This window comes from Pollicipes pollicipes, unplaced genomic scaffold (assembly GCF_011947565.3).
Source record: "Pollicipes pollicipes isolate AB1234 unplaced genomic scaffold, Ppol_2.1 Scaffold_1600;HRSCAF=1878_pilon_pilon_pilon, whole genome shotgun sequence".
In the NCBI taxonomy this organism is placed as follows: domain Eukaryota; kingdom Metazoa; phylum Arthropoda; class Thecostraca; order Pollicipedomorpha; family Pollicipedidae; genus Pollicipes; species Pollicipes pollicipes.
In genome coordinates this window covers 22,709,731-22,728,355 of record NW_023595962.1, presented here as the reverse complement: position 1 = coordinate 22,728,355, position 18,625 = coordinate 22,709,731, and the positions used below count along the sequence as shown (strand labels likewise).

Here is an 18,625-nt window from a genome sequence, read left to right as displayed (position 1 = left end):
GAATACAGAATGACGGTTAGCATCGCAATGGTTTAAGCGAGGGAGCGAGAAGGATGGCTGAGGTTGGTTCGGGCGGCGAGAGGACACTCGGGCCGGCGTTGGGCGGTGCTGTGTCCGGAGCCCGGGATGCATGCTTGGGCGCAGCGGCCCGCTCGTTGACACGCCCCGTAGCTGTCCAGAGTTGCCGGTGGATGAGGCCATGTAGAGGCGCTGCGGCTTGTCCGGGCCCTCGCCTGGCCGCCGTCGCGGCCAGACGACGCGGCCGCACATGTCTCCGGAGGCCTCCGGCGGCAATGGTGGTAGAATGTGGGTTGGGTGGACGGTTCCCTATCTTGTTCCCTTTGTTATGGTTTTTCAATAGTTCGAGGTGGCCGGACCCTCACGGGTTCGATCCAGCGCGCATGCTCGGCTTCTCTCACGACCACGCTGCCTTCTCCCCATTCGTTGTTGCTCGCGGTTGCCTAGGCCGGTGGAATGCATAGTCTCGTGGGACTTCCGCACAGACCAAGGTTCGTTTTCCCGCCAACAGGACGTTTGGTCTTCCGCTTCAGTTGTCGCTGGTGTGCGTGTGCGTGTTTTTCGTTGTTGTTGCTTTTTGAGACGCCGAATTCCCGCCGGAGGCACGGCCAAGCGCGCATGCGCGATCCGCTCACAATCGCGCCGCCCTGATGCCGTCCATCGCGCACCCGGCAGTGCGCGATGGCGGGCGCGGGCATCCCGCGACCCCGCCGGCAGATGGCAGCATCTTGCGGTGTGGATGGACGGAGCGGGTCCCAGTGCTCGCGGCCCGCCGGCAGTGAGCGGCCCGGCGTGGCTACAAGGACGAGGAGCCAGACGGCCGTAGTTCTGCTTTACGCAGATAGACGTTTGTGGGCAGCGCGGCCCAAGACACAGTTTCGCTCCTTTTTCGGAGACCGCTGACTCGTTTATTGTTTCCCACTTGACCCCAGGCGTGACGGCAAAAAAGGCATTGGTCATGATGTGACCTTGGACCCGTGGGGACCGCCCGGGGATGCTTGATTGTGCATGACGGCAGGCGGAGTCTATCCGTGGCGTCTCCCGCCTTGGGAGAGGACAGGATGTCAAGTCTGCTTTCTTCCGAAGTGCTGTACGCCGGGCCTTATGAGCGATTGGGTGACGGGATGTTCGGGACGGATAGGAATCCCGCCATCGACGCTCATTAGGGAGGGCGACGAGGAATCAGGCCGCCGGACAGGCCGGTCAGGCCGGACAATCAGGACAGGGCGTGATGCACTTTAAACATAGCTTAAACGTGGCTTTATGGCAAGATCGAAATGTGATAAATGAATTAACTTAACTCAACGAGGACCCACGCCGACGAGCCAATTAGCATGCCAAGGGCGCAGAAATAAGGGGGGAGGCCCCACACGCGTGCGAGCCAAGGACGAATGGGATGATGTAGGACACCAGCGGATGTGAATGCTTGGAGTGAGTGTGGTGGGGCGCCGAGCGCATGGTGTCTGCGTGGGTTAGTTAAGGCGGGGGGGGGGGGGGAGGGGCAGGGACATTACCCAGCGGGTTCTTGCCAATATAATTCGCCAGTGCGGGGACCCATTGCCAGGTTGGGACGTATTAGTATGCACGCGATCCCGTTTTTGCCCAATTCAAATGATATCGCTAGCTAAAGGGTGGAGGTGGATACCGTGGTCAAGGGCGCACAGCCATGGGCGGGGAGACAGCCGTTCATGGGTGCCTGACCGGATCCGCCATCCCGCCAATGCCCCGGTCACCCGCTTCATCCTAGCTCTGTGGCTCACATGAGTGTGTGTTGACGTCGGGTGTACCGGAGCCACAACGTGTCGAGCCGTGCGCTAACATCATGGAGCTCGTACGCTGACCAATGGGCTCCTCATTATAAATTTGCTCTCGTGGGCGGATGTGACAGCGGCAGACGAGTAGCCCGGCGCGGCTGTGACAAGGACGAGGAGCCAGACGACCGCAGTCCTGCTTTTACGCAGAAAGACGTTTGTGGGTAGCGCGGCACAAGACACAGTTTCGTTTTTTTTTTTAGACGGCCGACTCGTTTTGTTGTTCCCCACTTGACCCCAGGCGTGACGGCCTAAGGAGGCGTTGGTCATGAGGTGACCTTGGATCCGTGGGGGCCGCCTGGGATGCTCGATCGTGCAGGGCGGTAGCGGAGTCTTTCCGTGGTGTTTCCGCCTTGGGAGAGGGCAGGAGTCAGTCCGCCCTCTTCCGACGTGGTGCACGCCGGGCCTTATGAGCGATTGGTGACGGGATGGTCGGGACGGATAGGGATCCCGTCATCGACGCTCATAGGGAAGGCGACGAGGAGTCAGGTCGTCGGACAGGCCGGTCAGGCCGAGTCTTCAGAGCGCGCCGGCCGAGGAGACCGCAAGGCGTGAACGCAGGTCGCGCCGGGCGCTCGTCGTCTGCCGAGAGGGTCCACCGTCCCATGAGCGCGCTGTCTGCCTCCGGGCCTCTGAGGGACGCGCCGTGGGCGGTGCCTTGCAAAGCCTGCTCCGGCGGACGGGAGGCGAGGGCGCAGAAGCGCCGGAAGCGACGCCTCCGTGCTGGACGAGGCGCCGCCTAAGGCGCATGCGCGGCAGCGGAAAGCTGCGAGCGGTGGGTGCGGCCGTGTGAATGAGGAGCCACCCATCGTGGACGGAACGTGGGAAGCGTCGTCCAAATAGGGAGCCGTCACCCTGGAGGTCAGGCGAGGGAGCAAGTCGCCGTTCAGCTTTGACACTCGTGGTCGGCCCAGCAGCTGCGTCGGTGTCAAGCTGGCAAATCATCGTGATATGTTTTGAACGGGGCTTAAACGTGCATTTATGGCAAGACCGAAATGTGATAAGTGAATTAAAACTTAACGAGGACCCATGCAGACGGCCAATTATAATGTCAAGGTGCGGGGAAAAAGGGGGGGGGGGTCCCACCCGTGTGCGTGCCAAGGATGAACGAGATGGTGTGGGCGCCAGCGTATGCGAATGCTTGGAATGAGTGTGATGGGCGCCGAGTGCGTGGAGTCTGCGTGGATTAATTAAGGCGGGGGGGGGGGGGGTCCCATGGTCATTACCTAGTGGGCCCTTGTCAATATAGTTCGCCAGTGCGGGGGACCATTGCCGGTTAGGCGCGTTAGTATGCACGCATTCCCGTTTTTTGCCCATTTAAATGATATCGCTAGCTAAAGGGTGAGGTGGATACCGTGGTCAAGGGCGCACAGCCATGGGCGGGGAGCACAGCCGTTCATGGTGCCTGACCGGACCCACCGTCCCGTCAATGCCCCGGTCCCAACCCCGTTCATCCTAGCTCTGTGGCTCACATGAGTTGCGTTGATGTCGGGTGTACCGGGCCACAACGTGCCGAGTTCGTGCGCTAACATCATCTGCTCTTATGCTGACCAATGGGCTCCTCATTATAAAATTTGCTCTCGTGGGGAGGCTAATAGCGGCAGCCGGCAACGCACAACATCCACAGCGGCCAGGGGCCACGCACTCGTCGCCCTCGCACAACCACCCCCCCCCCCCTCGAATCGCTGAAGCAAATAAGGGCCACCAACCGCTACCCCCCCGCCCCCCTCGGGGCGACGACAGGGCTCTCAGAGCCAACCGCTCTCGGATTAAAGATCGGCATCGCTACGACCCCCGGCCATGCCACACGGTCCACAGCCCTCCTCCGTCGATGCGCAGCCGGCTCCGCGCGCACAGCAGCACTCTCGATGTTTCTGCAGTACCGGGGTGAGTCGCTACAGACTGCTGCGAGGGAGCACTAGGAAATTGGCTGAGCAGCTCAGTGGCCGTCGCTGGAGCCCGGTCCTAAGCAATCGACACTGTCGGGGCAGTGACCGCACCCCAACTTGCGCTCTCTGAAGAGGTTTGGGGATATGTCCTGTCTCTGGAGCAAATGCCAGAGCAAAGCCATTGAGTCGCCAGCAGTCATATCATGAAAAGAGGTCCAGTCTGGTTGGCCATCGTGGGACTCCTCGCAGCTGGCACGTCCACCACACGTGACCTGCTCTCGGCCGGGACGCAAACGCCGCGGCGGCAGCGGACAGGGCGCCACGGCAGCAGCGGACATGGTACCACAGCAGCAGCGGACAGGGCGCCACGGCAGCAGCGGACGGGGTACCACAGCAGCAGCGGACAGGCGCCGCGGTAGCAATCGGACACAGCTCCGCGACAGCAGCGGACACAGCGCCGCCGGCAGCGAACAGGGGCGCCGCGGCAGCAGCGGACAGGGCTCCACAACAGCGAACAGGGCAGCCGCGGCAGCAGCGGACAGGCGCCACAACAGCGAACCGGTCGCCGCGTCAGCATCGACAGGCCCGCGCAGCACGGACAGGGCGCCGCGGCAGCAGCGGCAGGGCGCCTCGACAGCAGCGGACAGGGCGCCGCGCCAGCAGCGACATGGCGCCGCGACAGCAGCGGACAGGCGGCCACAACAGCGACAGGCGCCGCGGCAGCAGCGGACAGGGCGCCACAACAGCGAACAGGTGCTCCGCGGCAGCAGCGGACAGGGCGCCGCGACATCAGCGGACAGGGCGCCGCGGCAGCAGCGGCAGGCGCCGCGGCAGCAGCGATGGGTTGCGTCACGGCAAGCCCTCCCCGGTCTCTCCCCTAAATCGCCTCCGTTTTCACTGTGACGTTCCGCTCTTTCTTTCAAGAGTGTGCGGCACGTGCGAGTCCATGCCGGATGGCGAGCTCCACAGCTCGCACGTTTGGCTAGCGTCTGACTCTTCCCATGTTCGGCGTAAATGTTGTGATACAGGAAAGCTTCGCGAGAGATTTCTTGGCGCCGGAATGCAGCTGCAGAAGGATCGTAACGCCCGCCAGCCCCGACCTGCACTTACCCACCGCCGTGTTGGGTCGCGTAAGGCTACGGTTACCCATGGCTCGACCCTTCCGCCGCCGGGAGTGCCCGAGCCGGGCAGGGGACCGCAGCACTGTACCTTGGAGTGGCACGAGGAGCCACTGACTTGCCGGCTGGTCAAACAACCATTCAGTGGGACAGGACCACCTGTTTTGTGTCAAAGGCCCTTAGAGGACAACCTGATACTGGTGCGAAATCGCCACAGATTGCATGCTACCGTTTAACCTTGGTTTGCTCAGTTGTACGTGGCACGTAACACATTTTTTTATGACCATTTTGCCCCAGCAAACTACTCGCGGCTAGCAATTTCGTTGGAGCGTATTCCATTGCTCAATATAAATGCAAATGAATACCACGACACAGATCAAATCAAATTTCGATAATTAAAACAAATGCTGCTATCTATGATGATGATTGGTCTCTGGGACGCACCGACTACGTTAATCATACGGCGCCAAAAATGCTGCTATCTAAATCATTCCCTTCGCGGCATCACCTCCATGATTACGCGGCCATTGCTGGGGACCTCACCTATCAGCATGATGCAAAAAGCCGGCTTAGAACTAACAAACATACTGTAACGGCAGCGCACCATGTCTTGGCGGTTTATCTGATACGGAGCGCCGATCGGGATCCGGCTGCTGCCCTCCGTAACAGTCCGTCGGCGTCCCTGGTAATGCCGCGTCGGGCTCGCACCAGGGGTGCATTGTGTCACCATCGTGTATCACCGCGGGCGCATCGTATCCGCATCGTGCATCACCAGGGGTTTATCGTGTCACCACCGTGCATTACCAAGGGTTCATCGTGTCACCATCGTGCATCACCAGGGACAATCGTATCACCATCGTGCATCATTGAACGGTGTCGCCCTGTCGCCCAGTGTCAGTCATAAACACGCAACAACACAAAGCGCAACAAGCCGCGGGCAACACGCAGCTGGGCTGCGTGTTGCCCGCGGCACGCAGGCAGGCGGGCCGTGGGATCGTGTTTTCATGTTGCAAACGCCATTGCAGACCGTGTGTGTTAGCCCGGTACGCGCCACGGGTAACCACAGACGGGGAGGCGCTGGCCACGAGGCCGCCACGGGTAACCCACAGACGGGGAGGCGCTGGCCACAAGGCCGCCACGGGTAACCCACAGACGGGGAGGCGCTGGCCACGAGGCCGCCACGGGTAACCCACGGACGGGGAGGCGCTGGTCACGAGGCCGCGACGGAAGACTGCTGGCTGGTGAGAAGCTTCACAGAAATACACGTAGTATTAGTTTGTAGTTGAAAACAATCAGCTCGGGCGGGCGAAAATTGCAACCCCCTGTGGGTTACCAGTAAGTCACCCGGCGATCAGTAAATCGTTGTCAGGAAATTTGAGACCCACCAACCGCCCGAGAACACGCCGGCCGCGAGCACTCACCTGGTGCAGCTGGATGGAGGTGGCGCTGGGAAACAAGATGGCCGCCTGGCCGATGTCTGTCAGCTGGCCGTCCGGGAAGCCGACGAACAGCCGCGCAGCGCGTTCGGTCCATGCAGCGTCTGCGCACGGGAGGCGCAGCGGAGAGTCACATACCGAGCGGTCTTAGGCGGAGAAAACAGCACACACACACACACCACACACACGCACGCGCACGCGCACGCGCACGCACACACACCACACACACACACACACACACACACACACACACACACACACACACACACCACGCGCACGCGCTCACGCGCACATGCACACACACACACACACACGCACACACACACACACACACACACACACACACACACACACACACACACACAACACACACACACACACACCACACACACACACACACACATACACACACACACACGGGACCCGTCTACAGGCCGCAAACCCGCACACGAGCTCGTCTGCAGACGCATGTGCAGAGAACGGTCGAACGCGGGGGTTCTGCGGAGAGAAGGGAGCGTTGCGCACGCTCAGTCACGGCCTCTCGCACGCATCTGCCCCACGCTCTCAGAGGCGCACGCGCAGGACGAGTCACGATAATAATGATGGTGACGGTGACGGTGACGGTGACGGTGACGGTGACGGTGACGGTGACGGTGACGGTGACGGCGAAAATGAAGGTGACGGTTGACGGCGACGGTGACGGTGACGGTGACGGCGAAGGTGAAGGTGACGGTGACGGTGACGGTGACGGTGACGGTGACAGTGACGGTGACGGTGACGGCGACGGTGATGGCGACTGCCTCGCAGCCACGGCGTTCCATCCCCAGCGGGCATCCTGTCCCCGGGCTGCGACTCTCACCAGCGCGCGTCTGGGAATCGAAGCACTTCACCCACGTCTGCGATAAGGCAGACACTCGAATGGGGGGGGGGGGGGGGGGGGTCGACTGCAGAGGTCGTGCACTCTCAGGCGAGCGGTCCCTTGCCACAGCGAACAGCTCGCTCGGTCGCCCGGCATCGCCGATCCCGCAAGCACTGAGCGGCGCAGAAGACTTATTTCGCTACAATTATTCAAAGGTAATAACCTAATGTTATAATCATTGTCCAGCATATCACGCACACTTTAGCCCTTATAGCCGTTGTCAAAGGTATCAAGCACATTATATCGTTCAACAACGAAGGTTACACGCAAATTTGCTACCATGCAATATACATTATGCCCGTTACCTTTGGCCATTATACAAGTCATTGTACTCGTTGTTCAAAAAATGAGGTATGTCATAGACGTTGACCAACGAAGATTACACACGTTGTAGCCACTATCCAAGACACATTCCAGTTTACAGCCGTTATAGGTGTTGTCCAACAGATAACACACGCTACAGATTGGACCAACAAAGAGTGCAAACTTCAGAGCCCTTGCAACTGCTATCGAACAAATATTGCATGTTACAGGCGTTGACCAACTCAGACGTACACGCTGTACTATTAACAGTTGTTGTCCAACGAAGATTACATGTATCAGCGTCAGTGCTTATCAGATGCCTCAAACCAGGGAGGAGGCGACAGTGGGCGAGTCCATGCAAACACAGCTTAGGACAAGTCGCCAGGGCCCTAATCTTCATCACTCAACGACAGCCGCAGTAAGGGCACTATCTGCCAACACGCCATGCTCGGAGGACGCAGCCAAGCGTGGCATGCGTCACGTGGCACGAGCCACGTTTCTGCAATACGCGTAGTGTGGCATGATCCACGAGACGTTTCATGAGCCGCCGCTTTGCAATACACGTGGTACGGCATGATCCACGTTACATTGCATGAGCCACGTGCTTGTACAACACGTGGCATGGTATAAGGGAGGTATGCCAGCTACACGTGGCATAGTATGAGCCAAGTGCACGTACTGTACGTGGCGTGGCATGACGTACGGATGCGTACAGCACGTAGATCGGTGGTGAGCCACGTGTACGAAGTGACACTCGAAGTGACACTCGAAGTGACACTCGAAGTGACACTCGAAGTGACACTCGCAATGATACGATGCCAGCGGCCGACTTTCGAGATGCGGGCAGATATTTCACGAAGAGCGCCTTGCAGAACGACCGCACGCGCTGGTGTCCGTCTATCCATTGCCGGTTATCACGAATTGGAGCCGTGGGGCCGCGTTTTGCGCGTTTCAAAGACAACTAAACAAGTGCGCTTGCTCGGCGCTGTTGGTGCATTGTGCGCAGTGTTGCACAGCGCACACTACGCGACGTTTGTGTGGACATGATTCACGTAGTTCCGCGGTAAGTGGAATGCATGCTTATTCGAGAGCTGCTCAACATCAGTAACGCAGAGGGAAGAAGTCCGTCGCTGATCACGAATGTTGCAGCTGTATGAACACGCTGGCAGCGCGTCAGAAAAGAGCCGCTTCCGTCCACCGAAGAGCCACCCGACGCGTCGCACCGCCCCGCCCGCCTTTCTACAGGGAGACCTGTCACACCGCGCCCGCCCGTTCTTCCACAGGGCAACGCGTCACACCGCGCCCGCCCCCCCCCCCCTTCCACAGGGAGGCGCGTCAAACCGCGCCCGCCCCCCCCCCCCCTTCCACAGGGAGGCGCGTCAAACCGCCCCCCCCCCCGCTTCCACAGGGAGGCGCGTCAAACCGCGCCCTCCCGCCCTTCCACAGGGGCCACACCACGCCAGCCCGCTCTTCCAGAGTAAGATGCGCCATACCACGCCCGCCCGCCTTCCACAGGGCGACGCGTCACACCGCGCCCGTCCGCCCTTCCACAGTGAGCTGCGCCATACCACGCCCGCCCGCTCTTCCCCAGTGAGCTGCGTCACACCGCGCCCGCCCGTCCTTCCACAGGGAGATGCGCCATACCACGCTCGCCCCCCTTCCACAGGGAGGCCGCTCTCACAGCTCGCTCCCGTCCCGCTGGAACGCCGCTGTCCCTCCGCCCCGCCCAGGCCGAAGCTCGAAGGGCCGCGGTGTCTCAGAGGGGAGCGAGTGGCGCACGGCCGCGTCCGGCCGGCCGGTGCGAGCACATCCCGGTGGAGGGCATCATATCGACTCAGTACTGCCAACGACCGGCGACCACCCCGGTTCATAACAGCCGCCGCCCTCCCCCCAAATTACGCCGCCGAGGACACAGCCGGTCAGCCGCGGCCCGTGCCACGAAATGCATTGATCAGGGGTGGGGGGGGGGGGGGGGGGGGCTGCCGGCAGGCAGACAGGAAGACGAGAGTATTTTTGCCTCCCACACAACAAATTCGGGGAGTCCTTTTCCCAAAATAATACATTGCAGCTATCCGTTTATTGCCACAATTCAGATGAAGGAGGCACCCACAACTGAGAAAGGCTGCAATAAATAAGGACCAGAGGCCTCTTGCTACATCCCGAGGCCCATTGCCGCATCATGAGGCCACCTTCATGAATAAGATAGCACATGGGCTGATAATGTCCATTGCTGTGTTAAGGAGGCACCTTACGACTGGCTCGGGCTCAGGAAGACCCCGTTCTAAACTAGGAGACTCTGTTCTGGGTCAGAAGACCAGGAGTGGTAAAACGCCCCGACTTGGTTGATAAAGTCGGCGACAAAATGTATATTTTCAGGGGGTGCTTCGGTCTAAAAAATGTCTTTCACTGACAATTGCGTTGACGACCACGACAAAACCTTGCAGCGCGCACTGCAAAATCTACGATGAGGCGTTCACGGCGATGCATTTCGTCACACAACACTAGCAGGAGTTTTTGTTAAGGCCATTTACCTTCCCACACGGCACCTTTGCATCGTTTTTTGGTTTCATCATAAGTCGGTCACGAAGTATCCTAAGACTGCTTGTCGGCCGCTTGATTCGATGACAGGTCGGCGGCGACTGGGTGTACTTCAATATCCCAGCCTGTCGGCCGATTCGCTGTTGTTACGGGCCGGCTCTCTGTGGTTCTGGTCAATTCTAGTGTAGTGGTCAAGACCCGCGTCTGGCAAGCCAGAGGCACGGGGTTCGGTTCCCCTCGGTGCCTGCCCTTCCTGCCAGGGTGAGAGGACTGCTGACGCCATAAGGCCCCAGCAGCGGAATGCGCCGTAAAGCGCCGGTGACACGAACCGTTCAGGGCTGGTATTGATCTCTTTCGGCCCTCTGTGTACTCAAGGTCCTGTGGCCGATGAGTAAGTGCTGAGGAAGTGAGGTCACTTGACCGCTCGCTGGGTCGCTGTTGTTGATGGCCCGCTGGCCGCTAAGTAAGTGCTGAATAAGTGAGGCCACTTGACCGCTCGCTGGGTCGCTGTTGCTGTTCATGGCTCACTGACTGCTCAGCGGTCCGGTTGGTCGTCCGAGTATACAGCTGCATCCTCACGACCCTTCCCACACTTGGTGTTTTGGCCATCACAAGGCCCATTCAAACAGCGAAGAGCTCTTCTGGCTGTTCGTGAGCCCCTCCGACCGATTTAAGGGAGCGCTCCACATTGGTATGGGGTTTTGGGCCGAAATAGCCATTTAGAAGCTTATTCGGTGCAGTTCACAGCCCTGTCGTTTTTAAGACCTAAGACCCTCTAGTTTCTTGGCTACACGCACGCCAAGATGCGCAAACTATTTCAAGGGATGAAAGCTGCGATCTTGGATGATATGAGCACCAGACACCGCAATCATACACGTCTGGACAGTTCCCCATTTCAGGGCCATTCAGGTATGCAAGACGGCACAGCAACGCTATTCGAATCCAGCTACCTCACTGGCCGCATGGCGTTCAAGGCCAGGAAGAATATTAGCGTCGAGTCGGTCAGGTCTGGCACCCGTAAACACGATTTCTGATAAAAGCAGGGGTCAGCTGGCTCTCAATCAGCGTTGAGCAAGCTGTGCAGGCTTCAGTCAGAAATCACGTTTTATGATAAAATGCGATTCTTGATTGAAATGACGGAAAAAGACTTGCAATCAAATAATGAACGAGTAGCGCCATAACCGAACAAGTGAATACGACTCCCCTTCTTAGACTCACGAATGAATACGTAAGAACACGAGAACAGGCCAAACCCGAGCACACAAGGATATATGCCTCAGCGGCCACTTCTAGCACCACCATGCCATTCTTCGGCGAGTTTAAAGTACCCCAAGACTAGTAGTACTTGCATCCTTGCGCTCGTGACTCAGTGAGTCATGAGTGCAAGGATGACAATTTCGCACGGCTAGTTCGGCAGCAACTCAACGTCATACGAACGTCCCATGACGCGATCAAACAATGACGTACTGAGGAGCATGGTTATTGAATAAGGAAATAGTGTTGTCTCGAGCAGTCTCGCTTAAAAGCATAGCAATAGTTAAGTGAGCTTATTTCACCACAGCTGACGCTGCTTCAGTATCTTCAAATGTGGGACATTTCCTTTAATAGCCGTTTGGACGTTTCTTAGTAATCGCGCAAGGCTCTCTAGTCTACTCAGCGTCCCTCTGGCCACTCAGGGGCCCATTGGCTCTTCAGACTGGCCACTCGGGGGCCTCTTGACTCATCCGGGGCTTGTCTCGCTACTGAGAGCCGCTCTGGCCGCTGAAGGCTTCTCTGGGCTCCGAGACGCCCGTCGTGAGTTCTCCGCGGCTCCACGGTCACCCCAGAACCGTTTTAGGCGCTCGGAAGCTTCTAACTCCGCCTGCCCCTCTGGATAGTCGTGGTCCCTGCCGCTCCATGGTCACCCCAGAACCGTTTTAGGCGCTCGGAACCTTTTAACTCCGCCTGCCCCTCTGGATGCTCGTGGTCCCTGCCGCTCCACGGTCACCCCAGAACCGTTTCAGGCGCTCGAAGCCTTGTAACTCCGCCTGCCCCTCTGCATACTCGTGGTCCCTGCCGCTCCACGGTCACCCCAGAACCGTTTTAGGCGCTCGGAACCTTTTAACTCCGCCTGCCCCTCTGGATGCTCGTGGTCCCTGCCGCTCCACGGTCACCCCAGAACCGTTTCAGGCGCTCGAAGCCGTCTAACTCCGCCTGCCCCCCTGCATACTTGTGGTCCCTGCCACTCCACGGTCACTCCAGAACCGTTTTAGGCGCTCGGAACCTTTTAACTCCGCCTGCCCCTCGGGATGCTCGTGGTCCCTGCCGCTCCACGGTCACCCCAGGACCGTTTAGCCGCTCGGAGCCTTCTAACTCCGCCTGCCCCTCTGGATGCTCGGGGTCCGCTTAGCTCCGCAGGGCCCGTTTCACCATCGCGGGGCTGCAGCCATCTGATCGCGACGGTTGGGATTACGCGGCACCTTTAGACTCGGAGGCCCCCTCGCTAGCCCGTAGCACCTCGTCCTGGATTAGGAGGCCCCTCTACCCGCCAGGCCCCTTTAGGCCCCTCTACCTCGTCCTGGATTAGGAGACCCCTCTACCCGCCAGGCCCCTTTAGGCCCCTCTACCTCGTCCTGGATTAGGAGGCCCCTCTACCCGCCAGCAGGCCCTGCTTGACGTGACAGATACTCTCTGTCAGATTCCTCGGATGCCCCACAGTTATTTTTTTGTATCTGGCATTTGGCTTTTTGGGTATGGTGCATGCAACAGTTGATAAACGGGCGCACACTCTTGGTGCCCCTTCCCCTTGAATTTGACACTACCCAGGATGCCACCTGCGAACAGGCCCCGTTACCGATCCCGTTCCAACTCAAGAGCCGTGACGTAGTCCATGGTATGAATGCATCTCTGGCGGGGCGGGGGCGGGGGCGGGGGCGGGGGGGGGGGGCTGAGACCTGCGGCTGCAGCAATGTTTATGTTTATTGTGTATATTATGTTTATTATATCTTATGTTACTCATATGTTTATTGTTCTGCGCTGCACGGCTGGGCACGTGACGACAGAGACGGCAGACGACGAGAATTTCCATGTCTACAGCGTGACCTGCGCCTGAGGAGAAGCTCGATGGGGCGACCCTTTAGGCCGCCATTCCGGAACCGGAATATCATAGTGCGGTCATATGCATCGACGATTTTAACTTTAACGAATCCACGCGTGCTAAAAAGCTCAGAACCGGGTACACGAATGCGAGCCAAACATGAGCCCTAACAGAGAAAGACGATGCGACTCCTCTTGCTACATGGCACCACTCCGAAATGATAAGCTCATAGGCGGCAACACTCCAGCAAAGGTTAAGACATGCATCAGCCGGGAGCAAACACCACAAATCAGACAATACCCGCAAACCCCGCGCCGTCATCCAGCGACAGGCGGCCTGCATCAGCCCTCCACCTCGGACCAGGTCACTCCAAAAACCACACCCAAGGCACGCCTCCATTGCATCCACCGCTGGACAGCGGCGCACGCCACCTGTCGCCGTCTCTACGTACCGGCGCGCCGTCTATTGCAGTGAGTATTGACGTAAAACAGAAGCGAACCACTTCGCACGGAGCAGCGGCGTCTCTCCATCCATTGCGCTTCGGTAATGCGGCGCGGCACACGGGGTCTTCACCAAGCAAACAGCAACCCAATCAGTCGTTACGCTGCCCACCGGCCACCAGCGTGACGTCACTACAACAGCTGTCAAAGTCGACGAGCTTGCACCGCGGGCAGGCGTCGAGCCGCAATGGCGCTCCACGCGGCCCCACAAAAACTGAGGTATCCGCGCCTTACCGCCAGATGTCACGGATGGTCACTAGAACTCATTCCTGCCACGTTACTGACCAGTTTGCCCACGACGGGCGGCACGCGCCCTCTATTGGACGCCGCTTGCGTTCACGGGGAGCGGCACGGTAGAAAGGAGACGGTGGATATTTTTGTGCAGATCCCGGGGATCGAACCCCGCTCGACTGACGCAGCAGGCGGCCGCGCAGACGCTACAGTTGTTGACGCGCAGACGCTGCAGTTGCTGACGCGCAGACGCTTCAGTTGCTGACGCCCAGACGCTTCAGTTGCTGACGCCCAGACGCTTCAGTTGCTGACGCACAGACGCTGCAGTTGCGGATGCGCAGACGCTGCAGTTGCGGATGCGCAGCCGCTGCAGTTGCGGATGTGCAGACGCTGCAGTTGCGGATGCGCAGATGCTGCAGTGGCGGATGCGCCGTCGCGACGGGTGATCGCAGACGTCTCCTCAGCTTCTCAGCCGACGCCGTGTCCGTCGGCCGGCGGATGTCACATGTCGTCAGCAGCTCAGCAGACCCCGCAGCAGTCACCAGCAGCCACCCCGCCGATTCAGAACACCCAGCGGACCCCGCGACCCAGCAGACGCTGACGTCACGCGGCGCCGCTGGGTGACGCCCCACCACTCGCCGAGACGTCGCCCTTCGCCACTCAGCCGACGCACCGTTCAGCAGATGTTGCAGTCGATCTCGCCGTCGTGCGGCAGACAGTTGAGCGTCTGCGCCGCCGCGCGCACCAAGTACGTCAGCGTACCGTAGCCGCCGCTGGGCGCCGAATCGTAGAAGTGGCGGCAAACGTAGGAGGCGCCGCCGCACTCCAGCGCGCCGTCCGGCCGCGTCTTCTTCGGCGTGCGCGCGCAGCATAGGGTCGCATCGCCCTGCTGGCGACGCTGGTCTTCGAGGAACACGTCGTTGGCGTGGTGCACCAAGCGCTCCACCTCGACCACGTGGTCGGGCAGCGGCGCGCCGTGGTCGGGCAGCAGGGTGAGCACCATCAGCGCCTCCACCATCAGCTGGCGGTACTCGGGCTCGAGGATCTGCGTCAGCACCGCCTCCACCTGCAGCGCGAACTTGGTCTCGCCGGCTGTCATCTCCTGCGTGAGCGAGTGCGGGATCAGGCGCTGCGCCACGTACACGCCCGGCGTGCCGTCCAGGTAGGCGTAGACGCGCGGGTAGAAGCCGAGGGGCACGCGATTGAGGGCGCCGTCCAGCCGGCGCCGTCGCAGCCACTGGCCGGAGCGCTCCTCGTCCGACTCGTCCGTCGGCTCCGGCTCCGCGGCGAGCAGAGCGTCAGCGGTGACGGCACTGCGCAGGCCGTGGATCTCCGACTTCTTGCTAACCTTGGCCGAGTGGCGCGACACGACGACGAAGCGGCCGGCCGGACCGGCGCCCATGCTGAAGTCCTTGCCGGAGATGATATGGTAGAGCAGGTTCTTCATGTCGTACGGGCACAGGTTGACGAGCGCCTCGGTGGCCTCGTCGGGGGAGCAATGCAGCAGCCGCTGCAGCTCGCCGGCCATCACCTGGATAACCAGGCTGACGCGCAGACGAAGCATCTCGGAGAACAGCTGCGGCTCGGTGCGGATCAGCATGCTCATGTACAGCAGCAGCTCCTGCGTCAGCATCGCCGTCGTCTCGTCCTTGCCGTGCGCGCGGTGGATGAGGTGACGCAGCTCGCCGGCCGGCAGCGGCACCACAATGGCCACCTCGTCCGGGGGAGCGCCCACGGTCAGCTGCTTCTGGCGCACCAGCATGGCCGTCACCGCCTCGGCCAGGTCGGTGATGCGCTTGCCGAGCATACCGGCCGTGTGGCGCACGATCGCCCAGTGCTTCTGGCGGCACGCCTTCTCGTACAGGTCGTCGTACAGCTCGCGCACGGTCAGGCGTCGGCCGTCCAGCTCCAGCGCGAAGCCCAGCCCGTTGGCGACGGCCAGGTAATGCAGGATGTCGCCGCGCTCCTCCAGGTCGGTCGTGTCGCGCAGCAGCGCCAGCAGCTCCTCGCTGCTGACGGCGTCGTAGTGCACGTCCGACTCCGTGCGCACGCCGTGGAAGCTATCCAGCGGGTCTCGCGTCTCGTCGCTGTTGACGCGCGTGCGGGGCGCCGGTGCGTCCTCGGGCACCGGGCCCAGCGGCGCCTCCTCCTCGCCGGAGGTGCGCCGCACCGAACGGCGCCGCGTCAGGCAGAAGGCCGAGTCTTGGACGGAGGCGCGCGCCGCCACCAGCGGCTCGTCGCCGAAGATGCTGCGTGTGCGGCGGATGGCGCCGCGTACCGACTGGCGCCGCGCCGGCGCGGCGGCGGCGGCGCCAGAGGGGCGCAGGCCCGGCCGCAGCGAGTCGAGCGTAGAGCGGCGCAGCGCCAGCGCCTTGCGCAGGTGGTGGTCCAGATACTGGCGCACCTCCGGCTTCAGGCTGTCCGAGCGGCCCGCCTCATGGTCGTTGAGGAACTCGAGGCTGGACAGGCAAGACGTGTTGACGAAGTCCTTGATGGGGCCCAGCGCCACGCGCGTGCCGTTGAGGTAGCCGGTCTTGATCTTGCGGAAGGTCTGCACGTAGGGCGCCGGCACGCGGCCGTCCTCCAGCAGGTCCTCGTGGAAGACGATGGTGACCAAGGGCCGCCCCATCATGTTGGTCCACGACGACTGCAGGAAGTTGATCTCGTTCATCAGTATATCGATCACCAGCTGCGCGTCCGAGGCGAAGAAGAAGCGGTCCATGTCGAGGAACTGCGGCGTGAACGCGAACACCTGGCCCTGCAGGCTGTACAGAATACTGGTGCCCAGGCTGCCGACGTCCAGCGTGGCCCTCCCGGACAGGGCCAACTTCTTGTTCATGCCGAGGTGCGTGAACAGCTTGCCGAGCACGCGCGCCGGCTGCACTTCGATCGGGTACACCTCGTCGACCGTCTGCGTGTGGAAGTCGTGCTTCTCGGCCATGATCTGCTGCACGAGCTTGTTTTCGGCCAGGATCGCCACCTGGACAACCACGTCGGGCTTCTTCTCGGAGCCGAGCCGCCGGTTCAGCGGGTCCAGCTCCGCCGGCTGCACGCAGCCCTCCTGCAGCAGCTTGCCGATCACGTAGAGGCTCTGCGCCCAGAAGAAGGGCGCCCGGCCGACGGGCACGCGCGCCTGGCTGCCCGGCGCCGCCAGCTCGGCCTCCAGGCTCGCCGCCGGGATCTGGTACATCTCAGGCGCCAGCTTCTGGCCGTCCTCCGTCCGCACCATCACCGCCTCCAGCTTCTGCAGGTTCTCAGTCCATGGCAGCCAGGTCGCCTGCATAGCAGCGGTCTATGGCCAGGAAGCAGAAGAAGAGCGGCCACTCACACTCAATGTTCTCAAACATGCGCAACTCCCACGGTTCGTAGTACAGCCGGTTGCGGTCCTCCTTGCAGGTCATATAGCCATCGCGTAGAAAGCGCTTGCAGCCATACTTGCCCAGGAGCTTCGACAACACAGCCTCCCGCGTCCTGTCGATGATGTCCACGTCGCCAACAGCAAAGGCAGGGAAGCTGGTGATGGAGAGCAGGCCACTGTCCAGCTCTTTGGAGATGCTCTCCCGTGGCAGCATAGACTCCAGCACTGCCTGGCACTTTTGCACCTCATCTGGCAGGATGTGGATCACTGAGGCTGGGCCACCATGAGCCCCAAAGAGGTCCAGATCATTCATGGCCTCCATTGCAGCCTTTGCCATGCCAATGGAGCTGGCATTGAGCTCAGGAAGGCCATGATTGGTCTTGTCACCTCTTTCCCAGATGCCATAATCTGGGGTGAAGTACGCTGACTCAATGTAGAACACCAGATTTTGAACAAACGCCACCTCATCAAGACTGTAAATTAGCTGCAGCCCTGAAGCAGTCATCTGTGCCAATATCAGCAGGTACAGGGAGGTGGCATCAATCTGAAGGTGACCCCATTCATCATCACCAATGCAGGTTTGGCCTGTGTTGGTATTGTACTTGGCGTGCAGAGCATCCTTGGTTGACTGAGACTTCTTGAAAAGCTCAACTTTGTCCTTCTGGTACATCATGGAGAGCAACAGGCCCCTCATGATTTTCACAACTCTCTGCTCCATTTCATATGTCTTTGAGCGCTCTTCATCAAGATCTGAGTGCTTCTTGTAAGCCATGGACAATGCCCACAGGCTCACTGCACAGTAAACATTGTCTCTCACCCAGGAGTGTTGACTGCCCTTGCTTGCAGGCAACAATCCAGTGACAGGATGTTGATTACAAAGCACTGTACTGAACAGCATATCCTTGTAGTAGTCCAGACGCACACCTGAGTTGCTTCTGGTCCTCATGTTGAAGCCAAGAAATATTGCAGGCTGGGGCAAATAAGATATTCACTACCACCAATATCAAGATCTGTAATGGCTACCATACACTGAGCACGTGCTTCAAGACGCCCATCACCGTGCAAAAGCCATGGCAGCCCAAATACCTGAAAGACTCATTGGAGCCACGTTTCACCCTAACCTGTCACACGAGTCAATGACATCCTATCCGCCCCAATCCACGCACCTCCCCAGACAAACACAAAATGCGTAGCCCACGGTACTTCACCTTCGAGTTGTCCTTGGATCAGCTGCGAATTTAGATGGTAGTGGTGGACAGAGATCTGGTAAGTCATTGTTAGTGGCTACGTTGTTTTTAAGCTAGATAAGGAAGGTCTACCATCCTGTATCTCTCAATAAAGTATTTATTTTAAAAATACATCTTTTAAGTTGCCATTTATTGCTTTCTGCCAAGGCGTTGTCCTATTTCATCAGCCGATCTATCAACA

General features: G+C 59.8%; 2 protein-coding genes across 2 annotated transcripts in view; both read right to left on the bottom strand.

Moving 5' to 3' along the window:
• The window catches only part of LOC119094032 (uncharacterized), a 121,744-nt gene extending 103,298 nt beyond the window's left edge, over positions 1 to 18,446 (bottom strand). The window contains exon 1 of the mRNA XM_037217097.1: positions 18,406 to 18,446. The gene's annotated coding sequence lies outside the window, so the exon portion shown is untranslated. The remainder of the gene's footprint in view (positions 1 to 18,405) is intronic.
• Positions 13,021 to 18,416, bottom strand: LOC119094016 (putative phosphorylase b kinase regulatory subunit alpha). The gene is given in 2 exon segments (XM_037217075.1): positions 13,021 to 17,095; positions 17,097 to 18,416. Coding segments are annotated over 2 exon segments (3,627 nt in total). The 5' UTR covers positions 18,144 to 18,416; the 3' UTR covers positions 13,021 to 14,515.
• Positions 18,447 to 18,625: the final 179 nt, after the last annotated feature.